We start from the raw sequence: 18,620 nt of genomic DNA, 5'->3' as shown, positions 1-18,620 counted from the left end.
TGCCATGCAGCCACCGTGGGCCCTTGAGCAAGACCCTTAACCCTGTCTGCTCCAGGAGTGCTGTACGATGGCTGACCCTGCGCTCTGAGGCCAGCTTCCAAATGTGTGTATGTATATATGACAAATAAAGGCATTCTAAAAAATACGTTAGCACATCAGAGCTAGGATTTCGAATACATCGTATCGAATCTCAGCTCTGCCATCCGGCTGGACTGGGTGGCTATATGAACAACGTTTGGCTGTCGTTCATCCAGGGAGGGAGCTGGATAGGGACCTCATAACTGGTGCAAATACGACTTCTGCTGGCTGATTGATGGCGTCTGCACAGAATAGAGGAATAATGCGATCAGGGTGTGGCTCTCTGTGCACAAGGCTGATTCGCATATGAACTGGCTTCGTGCAGGTGAAAAGATGCAGCCGGGTACTGCTCACGTGTCGGAGCAATTGGGTAAAAATTAGACGCGCTAAAAGTAGGGAGAAAATGCATAAAATAAATAAATAAATAAATAAAGGCATTCTGTTATATAAAGTGTGATTTATAACCCCATCATTGCAAGTCTCCACTGTTGGACCCTTGACTAAAGCTCTTAACATGCAATTGCTTGGATTGTATTCAGGTCACAATTGTAAGGCACTTTGGATAAAATTGTCTGCTAACTTAAAAAAAAAATTACATGTAATGCAAGTGTTGGCCATGTATTATATATAATCCACGACGTTTTTTTAAAGAAGGGAGGTGGATTTAGTAAAAGAAAACATTACTTTAGTTGTAGAATTATTTGATAAAATAAATTGTGATAATTTTCGGTTTTAATGCGGTTTAATTCTAGTTTCTAGCACAACGCGGGCTTTTTACGAGTCATGGAAGTGACGTCATGCTGTCAACATGTAAGATGGCGACCCTTCACAGGCAGAATGCTGCCGGTCGGAGGAAAGTGCAGGTACATTTCACTTTCATGGCGTTCATTTGCGTGTGCATAAACTGAGCTGCCGGTGATACTCGTTTGACTATTTATATTGACATGTCTGTCTGTCGTGCATGTGTTTTCTCTTCATTTCTGTGTTGAGGCAATGTGTCGCCGAGTGGGCTGAGTATGTGAGCTGTGGTTTAATTCCAAACCAGTATAAGCTCCCTACATGAACACCCTGCATGGCGTATAAAACAGTGCATTTAACTTCACTACTGAAGTGCCATGTGTATTACGTAGCTTGCTATTTGATATCAAACCAGTGTTGGTGTCTAACAGGATTACTCATGCATGTTATTAATTTTAGTATGTTTAATATGTTGTGTTTATTGTGAGAAACTTAAACATGGTGACTGTTGTACATTTACTACAGACTGTTACAGTTTATGTTTCTTGCTCTCATGTAAATTTCTAGCTCACAGTAAGCTAAAGCTATACATATCCGCCCCTTGATTAGCACCACTGTAAGCTTAATTCACTTGCTAATGGAGTTATTGTTTGAACGCTAAAGTCAATTATAAACTTTGGGTTAAGCATGATGTACATATGTTTTACACATAATATTATGTTATACAAAACGAGAATATGACGAAGTTAAAGCTGAAGTAAATATATTTGATAGTAAACAAACTGTTACATTCATTCATTTATTCTTAGCATTTAGCAGACGCTTTTATCCAAAGCTACGTACAGTACTGCGACAGTATACAGTCTAAGCAATTGAGGGTTAAGGGCCTTGCTCAAGGGTCCAACAATGGCAAGCCGCAGCCTAGTGGTTAAGCTACTTTACGATTATTAGTCCAGCACCTTAACTGCTAGGCTATAACTGCCCTGTTAAAATAAACAAACTGGAAAGTCCTAAGATCAGGGTTGTCAAGCCAGATTTGGGGTAACGTTTTTTTTAGATGGTGCAGCAACCTTAGATACTATTTAAAAGCCAATTGGATGTGTATTTTTATCTGCATCCTTGGTCATTTTAGTCAAAGCCTTAGCCATTACCTAAGCATGGGGGGAACATTACTGCCCTACAAACAGCTGATGGGAAAATGGACGGATTCTATGCAAAGCTAGTGAGTGGAATATCTTTATTTATCATTTTTACATCAATATATGGGGGGCACCATTTATTGTGATTACAGCATTAAATGCAATTAATCAATATTGAGGAGGGATGCTTAGGACAATTAATATTTCAAAGTTTTGCAGCCTATTGCAGTTCACTCAGGTTTAACAATATCAAGTTTCTCTACAAGAAAATTGTTGGCTTTACGACTGGGGCATCACATTAATGAAGCTGTGTTTTTATTATTGTGCGCTTTTCACACAAGGAAGCTGACGTGTGCTTGTTTTTGTGTTTTTAATAATTATGTTGTTAGAAATGTTAACAATTTGATTACCAAATTGATTAACATGTAGAAATAGTCAGTGTTTAAATCAGTTATGTTGTGCATGTGTTACGGGTTGCTGGTGTGATGGTAAACAGAACTATACACGTAAAGACAAGAAATGTTCTTAATTTATTTTTTACATGCTCTAGGTCTCATATGTAATTAGAGATGAAGTTGAGAAGTACAACCGCAATGGAGTTAATGCATTACAGCTGGATCCAACTCTTAATCGACTTTTTACCGCTGGTCGAGACTCCATCATCAGGATATGGAGCGTCAACCAGCACAAGGTATTAATTTGTTGCTCTATCTTTTTGTTACTTTTTCAGTTAGTTATCAGAAACTTAGTGGCTTAACTGATGGGCAAGACGTTTTCAAATCACTTTTTTCTAGTTAAAAATCAGTAACATGCATTGCTAATGCACTTACATTGCAACGGTTGTGTTCTTTTGTGGTTTGCAGCAGGATCCATACATAGCGTCAATGGAACATCACACAGATTGGGTCAATGACATTGTTCTCTGCTGCAATGGAAAAACATGTAAGAAAGACAATTTTGGACAAACCTGATAAAGTTCTTTAAATTCAATGCACAGCTGAATTTAACATATAGGAGAAAAAGTGGTTCTGACATGTTTAATATTTTATGTTTTATAGATTTTATTTTACATTTAGCAAATATACATTATTTAATGCAATGCCGTATTTAGTCTTATTCTCTAGAAAGAGTATTTCTTGTGCTACACTAAACTGTATATACCATTTCAAGTATATTCAGCCTTTTTTGCTTGATCCATTGTGAAACTGACTGCCACAATATTAAAGCACCAATATTGTTATAATAAAAATGAAAATGGCAGCTGAACTCTTTTTTTAATTTTTTTAATTTTTTTAATTTTTACAGTGATATCTGCTTCATCTGACACTACAGTAAAAGTCTGGAATGCACATAAAGGATTTTGTATGTCAACATTGCGAACCCATAAGGTAATAACAACAACATGAACGCTACTGATGGGTGTGGTTTGTTTGTTTGTTTATTAGGATTTTAACGTCATGTTTTACACTCTTGGTTACATTCATGACAGGAACGGTAGTTACTCATTACACAAGGTTCATCACTTCACAAGGTTATATTGAACACAGTCATGGACAATTTAGTGTCTCCAATTTACCTCACTTGCATGTCTTTGGACTGTGGGAGGAAACCGGAGCACCCGGAGTAAACCCACGCAGACATGGGGAGAACATGCAAACTCCACACAGAAAGGACCTGGACCGCCCCACTTGGGATGGGTGTGGTAAAATACATTTTATATGAATGTGACTGTATAGTAAAGCAAAGTAATATGTTTAAATTTGTGTAAAAATGTAAACGCTATTACAGTATGTTATGTAGGTGTGAAAATGAAATATGGTAGAGGCCTCAACTCTATACAAGAGTGCAAAAATAATGCATGTTGAGATGCATGGTGTAGTACATGGTCAGTTTTGAGCCTATTGTATATTGTAATATTAAACTTGGGTGATAAGGTGGCACAGCTGGTATCATTGGTGCAAAGCATTATGGTTTCTGGAAGCCTTGCCTTAGTGTATAAAGTTTTGCATGTGCTTCTCTTGTTAATGTGGGTTTCGTTCAGGTACCCTGCTTTTACACTCATCACTAAAATACGCAGTAGGCTTGCCTGTTTTAAACTTCCCCCTAGGTATGAGTGAATTGAGGGAGTGGGTGTTTGATGGCCTGAAATGGATTGGTGCAGCATCCAGGATGTATTTCTGCCTTGCACATAGTGTTTCCAAGTGGCACCAGATCAACTTGATCCTGCTCACTATAAAGTGTTTATATAGTCATCGCATTAACTTCTAAAGCAAATATAGTGCACAGTGTATTTTTATGAGGGCAAAATAGAGTACCAGAGAGGACAGTTAACTGTTCCCTCTTTCATATTCTTAATATTTCTAATACAAAATGTAAACACTAATCAGTATTATTAGATGTTGTTGTTATTGTAATTAATTTATTGAGTTATGACTGACTGTATGATGTTTGTTTTTTGTTCTTTTTAGGATTATGTGAAAGCCTTAGCGTATGCTAAAGACAAAGAACTTGTGGCCTCGGCAGGGTTGGACAGGCAGATCTTTCTGTGGGATGTGAATACATTAACGGCACTGACTGCCTCTAATAACACTGTCACTAGTAAGTAAAGTCAGTTCATTACTTGCTAATATAACTTACTGTTGTAACAGAAACAACTTCGGTTTGAATTTGGTTCATTATTGTGTACTTTATATTAAAGTGATTAAAGGAAAAAATAAGCAGATTCTGCATTGTAATTGTATACTGTATTGCTGAATGATGGTTTTCTGATCACACAATTGTAAAAATAAATTGTATAATTAATAACCTCTAAATTCTTAAGCTCGTTTAAGTTTAGGTGAAGTAGGTTACTACATTATGAATGTTAAGGTATTATAAAATACTAAAAGTCTATTCAGTTTGAAACTGGCCTGCCATACATAACTGGTTTTATAGGAAAGGGGGTAGATACATATTGGTTTGGGGTTGTCTCAACTTGTATATTTACAGTATAAAGACGTCTTGATGAGTCTAAATGCATAGAACCACCAGTTTATACCATTTAATGCAACATATTAAAAATAATAATTAGTTACTTGTTTTATTTTGCAGCATCTTCTCTTAGTGGAAACAAGGATTCAATCTACAGTCTGGCCATGAACCAAATGGGCACAGTAATAGTATCTGGATCCACTGAAAAGGTTTGTCTTTTTTTTATTTATTCATTTATTTTAGTATGTTTACAATAATCAGTTAAAACACTTTTTTGATTGTCTCTTTTTTGGCACATCACAATGGAACAATGATGTCTGATGTTTCAGGTTTTAAGAGTATGGGACCCACGCACCTGTGCCAAGCTCATGAAGTTAAAAGGACATACAGACAATGTAAAATCATTGCTCCTCAATCGAGATGGCACTCAGGTGAGTAACAGTTAATTATATATTCAGTGGTTTTTATAAGCTAAATGCAAAATAAGTGAGTTGATGCCTAAAATGTACTTTTCCCATATAGTTTGTACTGTAAAGTTCACTTATCTTCATGTTCTTCAGTGTCTGTCAGGCAGCTCAGATGGCACAATCAGGCTGTGGTCACTGGGGCAGCAGAGGTGTATAGCCACATATCGTGTTCATGATGAGGGCGTGTGGGCACTGCAGGTTAATGAAGCATTTACACACGTGTACTCTGGAGGCCGGGACCGTAAGATTTACTGCACAGATCTACGCAATCCAGATATACGGGTGCTTATCTGTGAAGAGAAGGCCTCTGTTCTCAGGGTGAGTGAGATTTAAAAGGGTAACCAAAAAAAGAAAGGAATGTGAAATCTCTCCAGACAGGGTCACTTTAAAAGGGGGGGACAGTGTGCTGTTCAGACCTAAACCTCATTAAGATGCTTAAACAGGCAGTTTATACTCAAAAAGCATTTAGATATGGCTAAATGTAAGCAATTTTGCAAGAACAGTGAAAAGTGGCAAGTGTGGCAAATACTGAAAGCCAGGAGGGGTGCAAATGGGGTTATTTTTAACAACGTGTATGTATTCGTTTATGCCTTCCAGTATGTATTCTTTTTTTCCTTTTTCTATTTTATATGTTTTCACTTTTTTTGCCCAACTAGTCATACCCAGTTACCCTGTTATATCTTTCCCCCACTGCTGCAGACCCATACCCTGGCCAAGGCGGGCCAGTACTTAACAAATGCCCCCTCCGACATGTGTGCAGTTGCCAACTGCTTCTTTTTACCTGCACATAGGATCAGTCTCCATTATTACCCATCTCTGTGTCACTGCCATTGATCAGCCAGTAGAGGCTGTAATTGCAGCAGTGATAAGGAATCCTTTCTGCCCTCCCACCTGGCAGTCATTATCCAATCGGGTCTGCAGCAGACGTTAGCCAATCATGTCTGTTTGTAGGCAGCCGTACGACCGGTAGCAGAGCTGAGATTCAAATGCTTAAGTTTATAATTGCGGTCCTTATGGGCTAACATTTTTTTTACTGCTGTGTCACTCAAGCACCCTTCCAGTATTAATTTTTTAAGAGGCTAAATGATACTACGTTGTGACTTGAAAATTGTCTCCCCTTGTAGTTAAATGTAAAATGACCTTTTTATGACATGATAAAACATTTCCAAGTGGTGCTTTATTTCCCAGAGTATTTGATTTAAAATATAAATGCATTTTTCAATTATTTTTTTGGGTGTCATAAAATATAACATGTTCATCACTTGGGTCACCATCTTAGATCATGTTTCGTGAAAGTGGGACCCTTATGTGTTGATGGACAATGTCCCAGAGAGTAAAATATATTATAATGAATACGGATGAATGCTGACCAGTTGTCCTTACTAAAATCTACAGCTATCAGTCTGGTTAACTAGTCAAGATTTTTTTTTTTATTAGAAAGATCCACTAGTTCTAAGAGACCCTCTTGGCCTTAAGTAACCATCTAAAATGTTAACAGGCAGCACACAAGACACTAAAGCAGTAGAAAACAGGTGTGGAAGGAAAATTGTCTATTGAGTAGTTATAAGAAGCATGCCTGATTGTGAAGAAAGTAAAATTGCTGAATGCATGTTTGTCCTTGGGCAGATGGAACTGGACAGGTCAGCAGACCCACCGTCAGCCATCTGGGTCTCCACCACAAAGTCCACCGTTAACAAATGGGTAAGCACAGCTGCATTGTTTAGTCATGCCAAAAAAGCAGCCACCTGCCCCAGCTGTTCCTGACGCATCATATAGACTGAACCAGCTAAGCTTTTTAATGCCTTTGCCTTTTCGTTTGCTTTTATTTTACAAGCATAACTTATTTGCTATGGCAGTGGTAGCTCAGTGGTTCAGGAACTTGACTAGTAATCGAAAGGTCCCTGGTTCTAGCCCTTCCACTGGGTTGCCATGGTTTGGCCCTAGAGCAATTCTCAGTTACTTAGTTTGTATATAGTCACTTGCTAAATGCTGTAAATATATTTAAATGTTAGTCCTGTTGCAGTTTTTTTGCTTTGTTGTGTTAAATGAAGAAGTCAATTATACAGTAATTATTAGTGAGTTATATGCCTAGCTACACCATGTGTTTTCATTGTTTCTTGCAGATCCATAGACAAAGTGTTCAAACTCTGTTCTGCACTTTAACTTTGACTTTTCACTTACAACAAAATGTCTTTGTAAGAGCAAAGTAACTTTGTTTCTGCGTCACTTTATATTTATCTTCATTACCTTGCAGTCTCTGAAGGGCATGCACAATTTTAGAGCATCTGGTGATTACGACAATGACTGCAGTACTCCTCTGACACCGCTGTGCACACAGCCAGACCAGGTCATTAAAGGTACCACAGGCTGCTATGTCCATTTCTACACCTTTTTGTACTTACTATATATAGTTGAAAAAGGCTTAAAATTATTATTAAAAATAGACTTCAAAATCTTCTAATGTCCATGGTTAATCGAAACAGTAGGAGATGTTTGTCAGCAAACAGGTGAGCAGGTGGTAACCAGTAATATGTAAAAACATGCATTGTGTTGTCTGTTGAAGAAAATATGATTTTAAGACACAAGGTTGTTGCAGTTTTTGCCATGAAATCACATTTCCACTAGAAGTAGCCCACTAAAAAGCAGCCCACTACACAAGTTTATACTACATGATTTTAGCCCTAATTATCCGCTCGCCAATGTGTTTTGGAAGTCGCTGACAGATGCGCCAGCCCAGGGGCACATCAGCTCTTGATTGCGATGTGTGAATTGTTCAAAGATGCAATACAAGAGGTTTGCTGATTGCTTGACTCCTGAAAAATATATACTAGGTAAATATCTGGACCTGTCAGTGACTCCAAATCCTGTTGTGTGAAAATTGTTTGCAGTGTCAAACTACAGCCAATTAGCACACAAGATACTGAGTGAGGGGAAACCCGGAGGAGAGTTGTATAAATGTCAACAAGCATAGCCACTGCAAAATATAGTTTTATCAGAATGCATACAAAAAGGATTTATTGTATGTGTAAACTTATTGTCCAGGCCAAACAGTAATACCCATGTTTTTATTTATTTTATCTTTAACTCTTTCTGCAGAACAGAAAATCACTGCTGGTTGCGAATCCCAGTCAATTCACTCCTTTACCCATATTCTTTTTTTCCACTTTGTTTTTTTTATTCCAAAGCAGTGCACAAACATCTTGAATTATTTATTGGAAGTAAAAAAAAAAACCCTGTGTCACTGACAAACCCATGTGTTTTTATGACAAAACATAGTTAGGGAGATCACTCATCTACGATTCCTCCAGGTGAAAGATTGTGTATTGTGAGCCCTCCCTTGCTGATCAGCCGTAGTGTGCAAACCACAATGACTTTAAAGACTCCCATATACAAGAGATTACGTTTTGTAGTGTGAACAGTACAGTGTTCTGACGGCTTTGAAAGTCACGTAGTGTGTCTGTGGCATTATCTGCGCTTGCTGATTTAAAAGAAATGTAAACAAAATTAAACGATGTAGTTACATTTATTGCTGTTCTACTACTTGACTGAAGCAGTTTAACCAGACTAAAGACTACACTACAAATGGCATGCTATGAGCTAAATGTCAGTGGGGTAGATTTCAAACAGCAGCAGTCAAAGCTATGTTTACCCAAATTTGCAGCTTTTGTACTTTAGGCACTTTTTTTGGACAATGATTTACCTTCCCCCTGAACCATTCAGAGGACGGAAACATCATCCAGACTTTGAGAACTCTTTAGGTTCTTGTGTTAAAGCTGTTATGGTACTTTGGTACTTATTATGGTACTTTTATTGCTTAGGTCAGTGGTTCCCAACCTATGTTCCTCTTAGACCCCCTTGTGTAAAAAAAAAAAAAAAAACTTCAGCAAGGGTGACAAACAATGTTGTGATATGCATCAACAACAATCAGAATCTTTGATAGTCACTGTCTGTTGACCTTTGCACTTTTGCGGTGGGCAAATCAAGTATGTGTCCATTCTCCAAGACCCAACTAAGGCTATTGGAAATTTTAAAAACATCTGTATGACATCACAAGAAATCATATGCTAATAACTTATTGATTTTCCCCTCCCATCACGTGTTATTCTTGTTTTACGCTTCTCAATTAAATGCAATGCCACCCTAGGTTGAGAACTACTGGCCTAAGTTTTTTAAATGGCAGCTCAGATTTTCAGTACCTCCATTTCTTCACTAGGTGGAGCCAGTATAATTCAGTGCAACATTCTGAATGACAAGCGACACATACTCACCAAAGACACCAACAACAATATAGCATATTGGGACGTGCTAAAGGTATGGACTGGTTTATATATTCTTTTTTTATGGTCTCTTTGCATTCAGTCGTTGTATGATAAATTGGTAATTTAACAGCACCCTGTCTGCAGGCATGTAAAGTTGAAGATTTGGGCAAGATGGAGTTTGATGAGGAGATCAAAAAACGTTTTAAGATGGTTTATGTGCCTAACTGGTTCTCTGTTGATCTTAAAACAGGGGTGAGCATTACTTTATGTTTCATTTGTCTTGTTGGATTTTTATTACTTTTTTTAGGTCTTTTAATTTTAGGTATATACAGTCATGGCCGAAAGTGTTGGCACCCCTGAAATTTTGCCAGAAAATTACGTTTTTCTCCCAGAAAATTATTGCAATTACACATGTTTTGTTATACACATGTTTATTTCCTTTGTGTGTATTGGAACAACACAAAAAAGCAGAGAAAAAAATGCAAATGAGACATAATTTCACACAAAACTCCAAAAATGGGCCGGACAAAATTATTGGCACCTTTTCAAAATTGTGGGTAAATAACTTTGTTTCAAGCATGTGATGCTTGTTTAAAGTCACCTGTGGCAAGTAACAGGTGTGGGCAATATAAAAATCACACCTGAAACCAGATAAAAAGGAGAGAAATTGAGGAGAGGAGAAGAGAATTGTCTGAGGACTTGAGAACCAAAATTGTGGAAAAATATCAACAATCTCAAGGTTACAAGTCCATCTCCAGAGATCTTGATGTTCTTTTGTCCATGGTGCGCAACATAATCAAGAAGTTTACAACCCATGGCACTGCAGCTAATCTCCCTGGACGTGGACGGAAGAGAAAAATCTATGAAAGGTTGCAACGCAGGATAGTCCGGATGGTGGATAAGCACCCCCCAATCAAGTTCCAAAGAAATTCAAGCTGTCCTGCAGGCTCAGGGTGCATCAGTGTCAGCGTGAACTATCCGTCGACATTTGAATGAAATGAAATGCTATGGCAGGAGACCCAGGAGAACCCCACTGCTGACACAGAGACATAAAAAAGCTAGACTGCAGTTTGCCAAAATGTACGTAAGTAAGCCAAAATCCTTCTGTGAAAACGTCTTGTGGACAGATGAGACCAAGATAGAGCTTTTTGGTAAAGGACATCATTCTACTGTTTACCGAAAACGGAATGAGAAAAGAACTCAGTACCTACAGTCAAATATTTTGAATCCGAATCAAAATCCCATTGAACACCTGTGGAGAGATCTTAAAATTGCTCTTGGGAGAAGGCACCCTTCAAATATGAGACCTGGAGCAGTTTGCAAAAGAAGAGTGGTCCAGAATTCCAGTTGAGAGGTGTAAGAAGCTTGTTAATGGTTATAGGAAGCCCAAAGGGTGTGCAAACAAATATTAAGTTGAGGGTGCCAATAATTTTGTCTGGCCCATTTTTTAAGTTTTGCGTGAAATTATGTCTCATTTGCATTTTTTTCTCTGCTTTTTTGTGTTGTTCCAATACACACAAAGGAAATAAACATGTGTATAACAAAACATGTGTAATTGCAATAATTTTCTGGGAGAAATACTTCATTTTTTGGAAAAATTTCAGGGGTGCCAACACTTTCGGCCATGACTGTACATATCCAGGTTTATACTGTCATCTCTTACAGATTTTATTGACAAGTTTATTAATTCTCATTGCATTGGTTGACAGATGCTAACTATTACACTTGATGAAAGTGATTGCTTCGCTGCCTGGGTCTCAGCCAAAGATGCCGGATTTTCCAGTCCTGATGGATCAGACCCAAAATGTAAGTGCTGTATTATATTAGAGTGGAATTTTTTGTGCCAAGTACTAAAATGTGTAACAACAGGTGACTCTATCAACTTACTTTTGGCTGTTCATGTGTAAGGTATTTAAGGCTAATGTTCTACAGTATGGAGACGTTACATATGCTGGTTTAGACTTGATTTGTGTAATAAACTTTAATGAACTTCTGAGTCTAGAGTCTGGTAGCTTCATTCTATTTATCACCCAAGGAGGACAGGTTAAGACTGGTTCCTCTTAAGGTTTTTTGCTTGTAATATTTTAGCTCTTCAGGGGTTTTTGGTCCTGGATTTTGAAAAGTTGCTTTGAAAAAATGTCAATTATAAAAAGCACATACAAACACATTTGCCTTGAAATGTTACTATTAAAAAAAGATATGTCATCTGGACATAGGGTTTTGGTTTTATAGAAACTTTGGTTGTCCATTGTGTTTTTTGTAGCATAGGAAGAGTATTAATTAATGTCAGTAGTGCATAAATTACTAACATGAAGTGCAGACATTGATGCAAGGTGGTGTATTGTTGTAGTAATATGTGGTATCTCATTAATGTACACATGTTTTTATTATCCAAAACAGACTTATTATTGAAATTGAAGCTGTTTCTGAAAAAGATTATAAGAGTGACTGATTCTTGCTATTTAAAATTTGTTACTTTAAATAAATAAATAGGGTTTAGCATTTCAAGCCAGACTAACCAAGAAGTTCAAACTGGTCTTCCCAACATTGATACATGTTCTTGTTATTAAAAGGCAATTTCCGTTTTGCACTTTGTAGTGAATCTTGGTGGGCTCCTTCTCCAAGCTCTACTTGAGTACTGGCCCAGGACACACAACGCTCCCATGGATGATGAAACGGAACTGAACCATGGTATGAACGTCTGTTCAGTCTAAGGTTTCTGCTTTTCTGATGTTATTGATCCAGTGTTTTAAATGCATTATTTCTTTACGTTCCTGTGTGCGTGTGTTGTTGTTTTAGTAAATGGTGAGCATGAGAGCAGGCTACAGAAAGGAAATGGTTATTTCCAAGTGCCACCACATACTCCAGTTATCTTTGGTGAGGCAGGTGGAAGGACTTTGTTCAGGTATGCATCTCACAAAGCATATATATAACCTGTTTTATATGTAGGAATGAGTGCATGCATGTCCACTACTATTATGACAGTGCTGTGTGTGTCCAGGTTGCTGTGTCGAGACTCTGGAGGCGAGACTGAGTCTATGCTGCTCAATGAGACAGTTCCACAGTGGGTAATTGACATCACAGTGGATGTGAGTGCTCAAGGCCGTTCAGGCTGATCCTGTGTTCTGAATGCTAAGACTTAATCAATTACAATTACAGACCTTACTTAGACTGAATGTCGCATTAAAGCTGCATGTACCTCACTGACAACTGAAGGTGTTAGAAACGTGCTTATAATTTATACGAACCAGTACATACAACGTATTCTGCAAGACTAATTGACATTTTCTCTGCTTTGTGTTTTTTAACAGAAGAACATGCCCAAATTCAACAAAATCCCGTTCTACCTTCAGCCTCACTCCTCATCTGGTGCCAAGACATTAAAAAAGTAGGTTACATGTAGAAATGGGAATAAGTGTTTATCCTTTAATAATTTTAATACCAAAAATACAATGTATTTGCATGTTGCTTTTGATAAAAGGGGGTTCTGAATGCCATGACTGTTAATGTAATGTAAATATCACGCCTGTAATAACAATGGTCATGGTGTACATTGAAATCTAACAGTAAATTGCCAATTTAAGGTTATAGTCTATAAAATGAATAGAATCTGTAAAATGTAATATCCATAGGTAACAGAAAAGTACTCCTAAACCTCAAAAAGACATTTTACAAGCATTTTTGTTTTGAAATTTGAACACTGACAAACAAAAAATGCAATATATTCAACACTTAAAGGCAGAAATTGACCATTCAAAATAGTGAATTACTACAGAATATTTGTTGTTTAAAGGGTTAACACTGAAGGTTATGTAAAATATGCATGTTGAGCTTGTTTGAGCGACCACTGGAATGTCAGTAAAGTAGAAATGTTTTATTATCTTTATATTTTTGTTCCAGAAACATTAAAAACCTTACTTGTGCTTATGAACTATATGCAAACACATGTTAACACCACTGCTGTATCGTTCTTTGCTGTTTTCTGTTTAGAGACCGACTGTCAGCAAGTGACATGCTCCAAGTAAGAAAAGTGATGGAACATGTTTATGAGAAGATAATTAATCTAGACAACGAGTCCCAGACAGGTAGTTCAGCTGGAGAAAAGACTAGTGAGCAGAAAGATGAAGAGGACATGGGAGTACTTGCAGAGGAGAAGATTGAGCTGCTCTGTCAGGACCAGGTAGGAATTATTTTGAGGCTGCATTTAGATAGTGGAATAACTTTTGGACTTTTGAACTGTTGGTGATCACAGCTGAAGAGAAACCAAGCAACTTCTCAACAGATGGAGCTTGCAGAATATCCAGTGTGAAAGCCTTCAAGTCTTTAAGCTTTAAAATCTTTTGGGGGTGGCTCAGTGGGTAGCTCTGTCGTGTCACAGCAAGAAGGTCCTGGGTTCGATTCCCAGGTAAAACGGTTCAGGTCCTTTTTGTGTGGAGTGTGCATGTTCTGTCTGTCTTTGTGTGGGTTTCCTCTGGGAGCTCAGTTTTTCCTCCCACACTTCAAAGACATGCAAGTGAGGTGAACTGGATGAATTTTGTGTAACCAGAATGAGCTGTAGCCAATTTATCAGCTTGGCAGGAAAACCGTTAAAAAGGAAATTGCAAAAATCCAAGGGTTTTCACCCTTGATGATATGCCATGACATGCTATTAAGTTTTAGTAAATAAACTCTTCACTCTTATTCACAAACAGCAGTGGCTTTAGGTCTTTACCTGTCTTGTTATTAGTGTAACCAAAGTGTCTAAAACATGATGTTAAAATCTTAATAGAATAAAAATGAATAAAATCTACCAGAGCAGTGGTACTCGCTTGTACTGATCCAGTTGATTAGTAGTTTAAAGACTGGTTGGTGTAAAGACCTAAAGCCACTGCTGTTTGTGAATAAGAGTGAAAAGAGCTTATTTACTAAAACTTAATAGCATGTCATGGCATTTCATCTTTTCACCCCTGGATTTTTGCAATTTCCTTTATTATTCCTTTATTTCCTTTATTTATTGTAATTTAACAGTTTTCCTGCCAAGCTGATAAATTGGCTACAGCTCATTCTGAATTTAGAAGTCCTCAAATCTCAATCAGCTTTATTGGCTACTCATTATTTTCCTGATTCAAATATAAAATTATCCTGCTTGCTTTTAAAGCCCTTCATATCCCCACCCCTACCGACCTTAGATCGCCTTCTAGCTGTCGGCAGTATTAGACTTGCATCCGTGGGTAGGAGGTCTTTCAGGTCCACAGCCCTTAATCTTTAGAACTGCCTTCCACAATCTCTTTATGACTGATCCTCCATCTCTAATTCTTTTTTGTAAAGTGTCCTTGGGTTTGTGAAAAGTGCTATATACATTTTAATATTATTATTTAAAATTGCATATTAATATTTATTTTTTATTTACTGACTAAGATAATTTTGCCAAAAGTATGTGGACACTTCAGCTTAGACAGACCAATTCACAACCAATTGCATTAATATGGGGTTGCCCACCCATCAAACCAATAAATCAACCAAGGTTTTCAAGGACCTACCTTTCTGCACAAAGGCACAGCTATTCTGAAACAGGAAATAGCCCTCCACAAGCTGCTGCTACAATGTTTGAAGCCTATAATTTTCATATAGTTTTTACACCTGTTAGCAATGGGTATCAAAAGGGTGTCCACGTTTTTTAAATCATAGTGTATACCAGTTTAAATGGTGGTAGATGTTTGATTTCCTATTATAATCTGAATTACTGTAACATTGTTTTGGAATTGTCTTTTAAAGGTTTTGGATCCCAACATGGATTTGCGAACAGTGAAGCATTTTATATGGAAGAGTGGGGGTGACCTTACACTTCACTACAGGCAGAAGTCCACATAATGAGCCTCATCCCAACATTTGTTCACAATTCCTGTTCAAAACAATGGGCCCAGTGCATCTCTGTCCATTTCTTAATGAAATCTGATGCATGAGACACTTTCACCTACAACAGTTCATGGTCTGTAATTCTCAACACAGAGCTCACTGGATCTGCCAGTTTTTTTAAGGACAGGACAGTAAGAGAGATACTGTGAAGATTCAGCTGACAAATAGAAATAGTGATTTTTATCTTTTGATTTTTATTTAATATGCCATCTGTTTTGACTATTTAAAATGCATATTGACGTTTTGTGCGGTGTTCATTCTTTTTACATGTTCTTTTACCAGGATGTTTAAGAATTTATGTATCATGTATAGGTTGTGAGTGTGAGCACCCCACAATCAAAGTCCTTATTAACACCTATTAATGGGCAGTGGAAGCTCAGTGGTTAAATTACTGCCACTGTTGGACCCCTGAGTAAGGTCCCTAACCCTCAATTGTTCAAATTGTATTCAATAATAATTGTAAGTCACTTTGGATGAAAGTATCTGCTAAATGCCTCGAATGTAAATGTACTACCACAAAACATGTAAATAATCGGGTAACTAATCCTGACACTTATTAAGGTGGCTGATTTATTACATTAGCACAGAGAGGAAAAGGAGAAACATCTGCAATTTAAAGTGCATTAGAGATGTAATAGCTGTCAGCTGTTTGTGCCAAGACAACATGCTTTATTTAAATAGTCACAGCCCCATAATATTTGTCATTCATGAGCCAATCATCTACCAACAACAAAACACTGTAAAGTGAAGACACACCTGATTCATGTATTTCACTAATACTGATAATGCATTATATGTTGTTTGGACCCATTTGATGTGTTAAAAGTCGGTTAGGTTGTGTTGTGAGTGAGAGACCAGAGATTTTTACTGACCCGTCTCTTTACATTCCAGAGATGTTTGTTATATCTTGATATCTTGATTTTTCTTGTATGGAAAAAAAGAAAACTCGAAATTAACCAATAGTTTTGGGTCTAAATTATAACTGTTAGGTATTTTAGTTAAATTTGCAGGAGCGCTGCTTTCACAAACTTCCATGTTATTTAGTCTAGAAGCATAGACATGCATTAAGGCTTTTGTAAAGCTGGTACATTTTCACCAAAACTGATGTGTCATTCACGTTTGCTGTGTTATATACATTTGTGCCGCTGTTTTGTACATACTGTAATTATTTTGTAAACGCTTTTACCTGAATCATTCCTTTCAAAATCAGGATGTTTTTATTTCCTATGTAATTCTATTAATCCCAAAAGGTGCTTTTATTTTTAAATATTAAAAGAAATAATCAATTTAGTCCCAGCCCTGCTGTGAATTATAAAAGATTTAGTAGTTTCATGTGCTCCAATCACTACTATTGACCTGTTCAGCCAAGAGTGGACTGATGTAAAGCATAGGTTCTCAAGCTTTATAAATAATTTAGCACCCAGATCACATCAGTTTCTCGAAGCACCAGCTACACTACATGTGGCTACCTGCTTGTGACCATGTTTAAAATCTCATGTATTTATTAATTGTTATTAATATGAAGTTCTTCCCCTTGTAGCTGTATCAGCCTTTATTATGCTGGAAAGGTGTTTCGCAATATGTTTGCGTCTGGCTGGGGAGATTTGTACCCACATATACTGATCCACTTAACATGGTTTAAATTACAGTTACAAAAACTACGGATTAAATTCTTTTTGTTTCAGTGCATGCAACATTATTTCTAAGATCATCTGGAGTACCACCTGGGGGAGCTATACCCCCAGTGGTTTTCGTATCATAGTTTGCGAACCACTGCTGCCATGGGTTTTGAATGCAAAAAAAGGTAATAAATTATAAATACAGAATATCATTTATTTATAAAAACTGTGCTTTGCAGAATGCATAAATCATGACTTACGTTTGCACAATGTTATAGAAATGTATTATATTTTGGATTTAGTCCAAAATGCTAAATAAACTAATGTACTTTAAAACCTCTCTTCTGGTATTAATTGAATCCGTGTATAGAAAAGAGCAGGGTTAAATGGGCAGTTAAGATTGAATTATTTAAGTATTTAATTTTTAAGTTATGTAGTGTCTTGATGCATGCTCAATAATCCAGGTACGCAAATCCACAAAGTTGAATCCGTTCATCTGGAAGTTTGACTACATGTATTGTGGAGAAGTGTTGTGGTGGCATTAGGCATAGTATGACTGAAGAAAATGTACATGATTGGTTCTACAGGGTTGGAACACAATTAAAAACTATCATGTAAAGCTATTTACATGAGTACAAATGGCCCAACAAATGCACAGATTTTTTTTTCTTTCTCTAGTTTGGCTTTTTCTGTTGGACTACACAAATGAACAACTCTTGAGGTAACTTTGCACTGGTGTGTCCTGGTGTACAAAGTTTTCTCTGCTCCCAACACCTGAACCTACGACTGCGTATTAGGGCCACTGTAAAAAAATATTTTTTAGTTTTGATTTCAAGAATAAAGTCGAAATGATTTCCAGGTTAAAGTCAAAATGATTATGAGAATAAAGTCGAAATATTATGGCCAAAGAGTGCGACAGTGTGCAGCCGTCATAGGCTTGTCAATTCAGAGAAGCGCGGGTCTCAGTACAGGATACTTATGCTAATAACAATCTGGTGCTGATGTGCCAGGAGATTGGGGATCCCTTTATTTGTGAATCCGATATGAAAGTATAACTTCATGAACATCCCTCATTTTAACACTTAAAAAAAATATTTTTCATGAGCTAATTATCAGTTGTTTCATGAGCTGATTAATGTACTACAAGGAAAAGTGACACATTAATAGACAATCGTCCTATTAGATATGGTTTTTCGGTGTCAGTCCTGGAAGCCCTGTGGACCCAAACCACGTGAGCATTCATGCCTGCAACATTTCTCTTATTTAAAGTATGGAGATACATTATTTAACCTTTTTTTCACATTTATGTTGACCAGTGCTTATGGTTTTTGCCCTATTTACAGTACAGTATTTACAATGTGGTCATTAAATGTACTTTACAATTTTCATTTTTAAACATATCACATTTTATTATTTTTTTAATGACTGATAAAAAAGATGAACAAGGAATCTTCA

The 18,620-nt window shown here is 37.1% G+C and overlaps 1 protein-coding gene across 1 annotated transcript; it reads left to right on the top strand.

Moving 5' to 3' along the window:
• Positions 1-875: 875 nt before the first annotated feature.
• On the top strand, positions 876-17,501 carry wdr48a (WD repeat domain 48a). Its single transcript, XM_062992061.1, has 19 exons — positions 876-941; positions 2,506-2,646; positions 2,819-2,897; positions 3,261-3,343; positions 4,424-4,553; positions 5,046-5,134; positions 5,255-5,356; positions 5,486-5,710; positions 7,019-7,093; positions 7,647-7,749; positions 9,606-9,703; positions 9,796-9,903; positions 11,361-11,457; positions 12,250-12,342; positions 12,451-12,556; positions 12,653-12,740; positions 12,963-13,039; positions 13,642-13,831; positions 15,406-17,501. The coding sequence occupies exons 1-19, from the start codon at positions 876-878 to the stop codon at positions 15,499-15,501; spliced, it is 2,046 nt and encodes a 681-aa protein (XP_062848131.1). The 3' UTR covers positions 15,502-17,501.
• The last annotated feature ends 1,119 nt before the right edge of the window (positions 17,502-18,620 follow it).

Source organism: Trichomycterus rosablanca, chromosome 3 (genome assembly GCF_030014385.1).
Source record: "Trichomycterus rosablanca isolate fTriRos1 chromosome 3, fTriRos1.hap1, whole genome shotgun sequence".
Classification (NCBI taxonomy): Eukaryota; Metazoa; Chordata; class Actinopteri; order Siluriformes; family Trichomycteridae; genus Trichomycterus; species Trichomycterus rosablanca.
The sequence above is the reverse complement of the archived record's forward strand: the minus strand, read 5'-3'. Positions and strand labels throughout refer to the sequence as shown.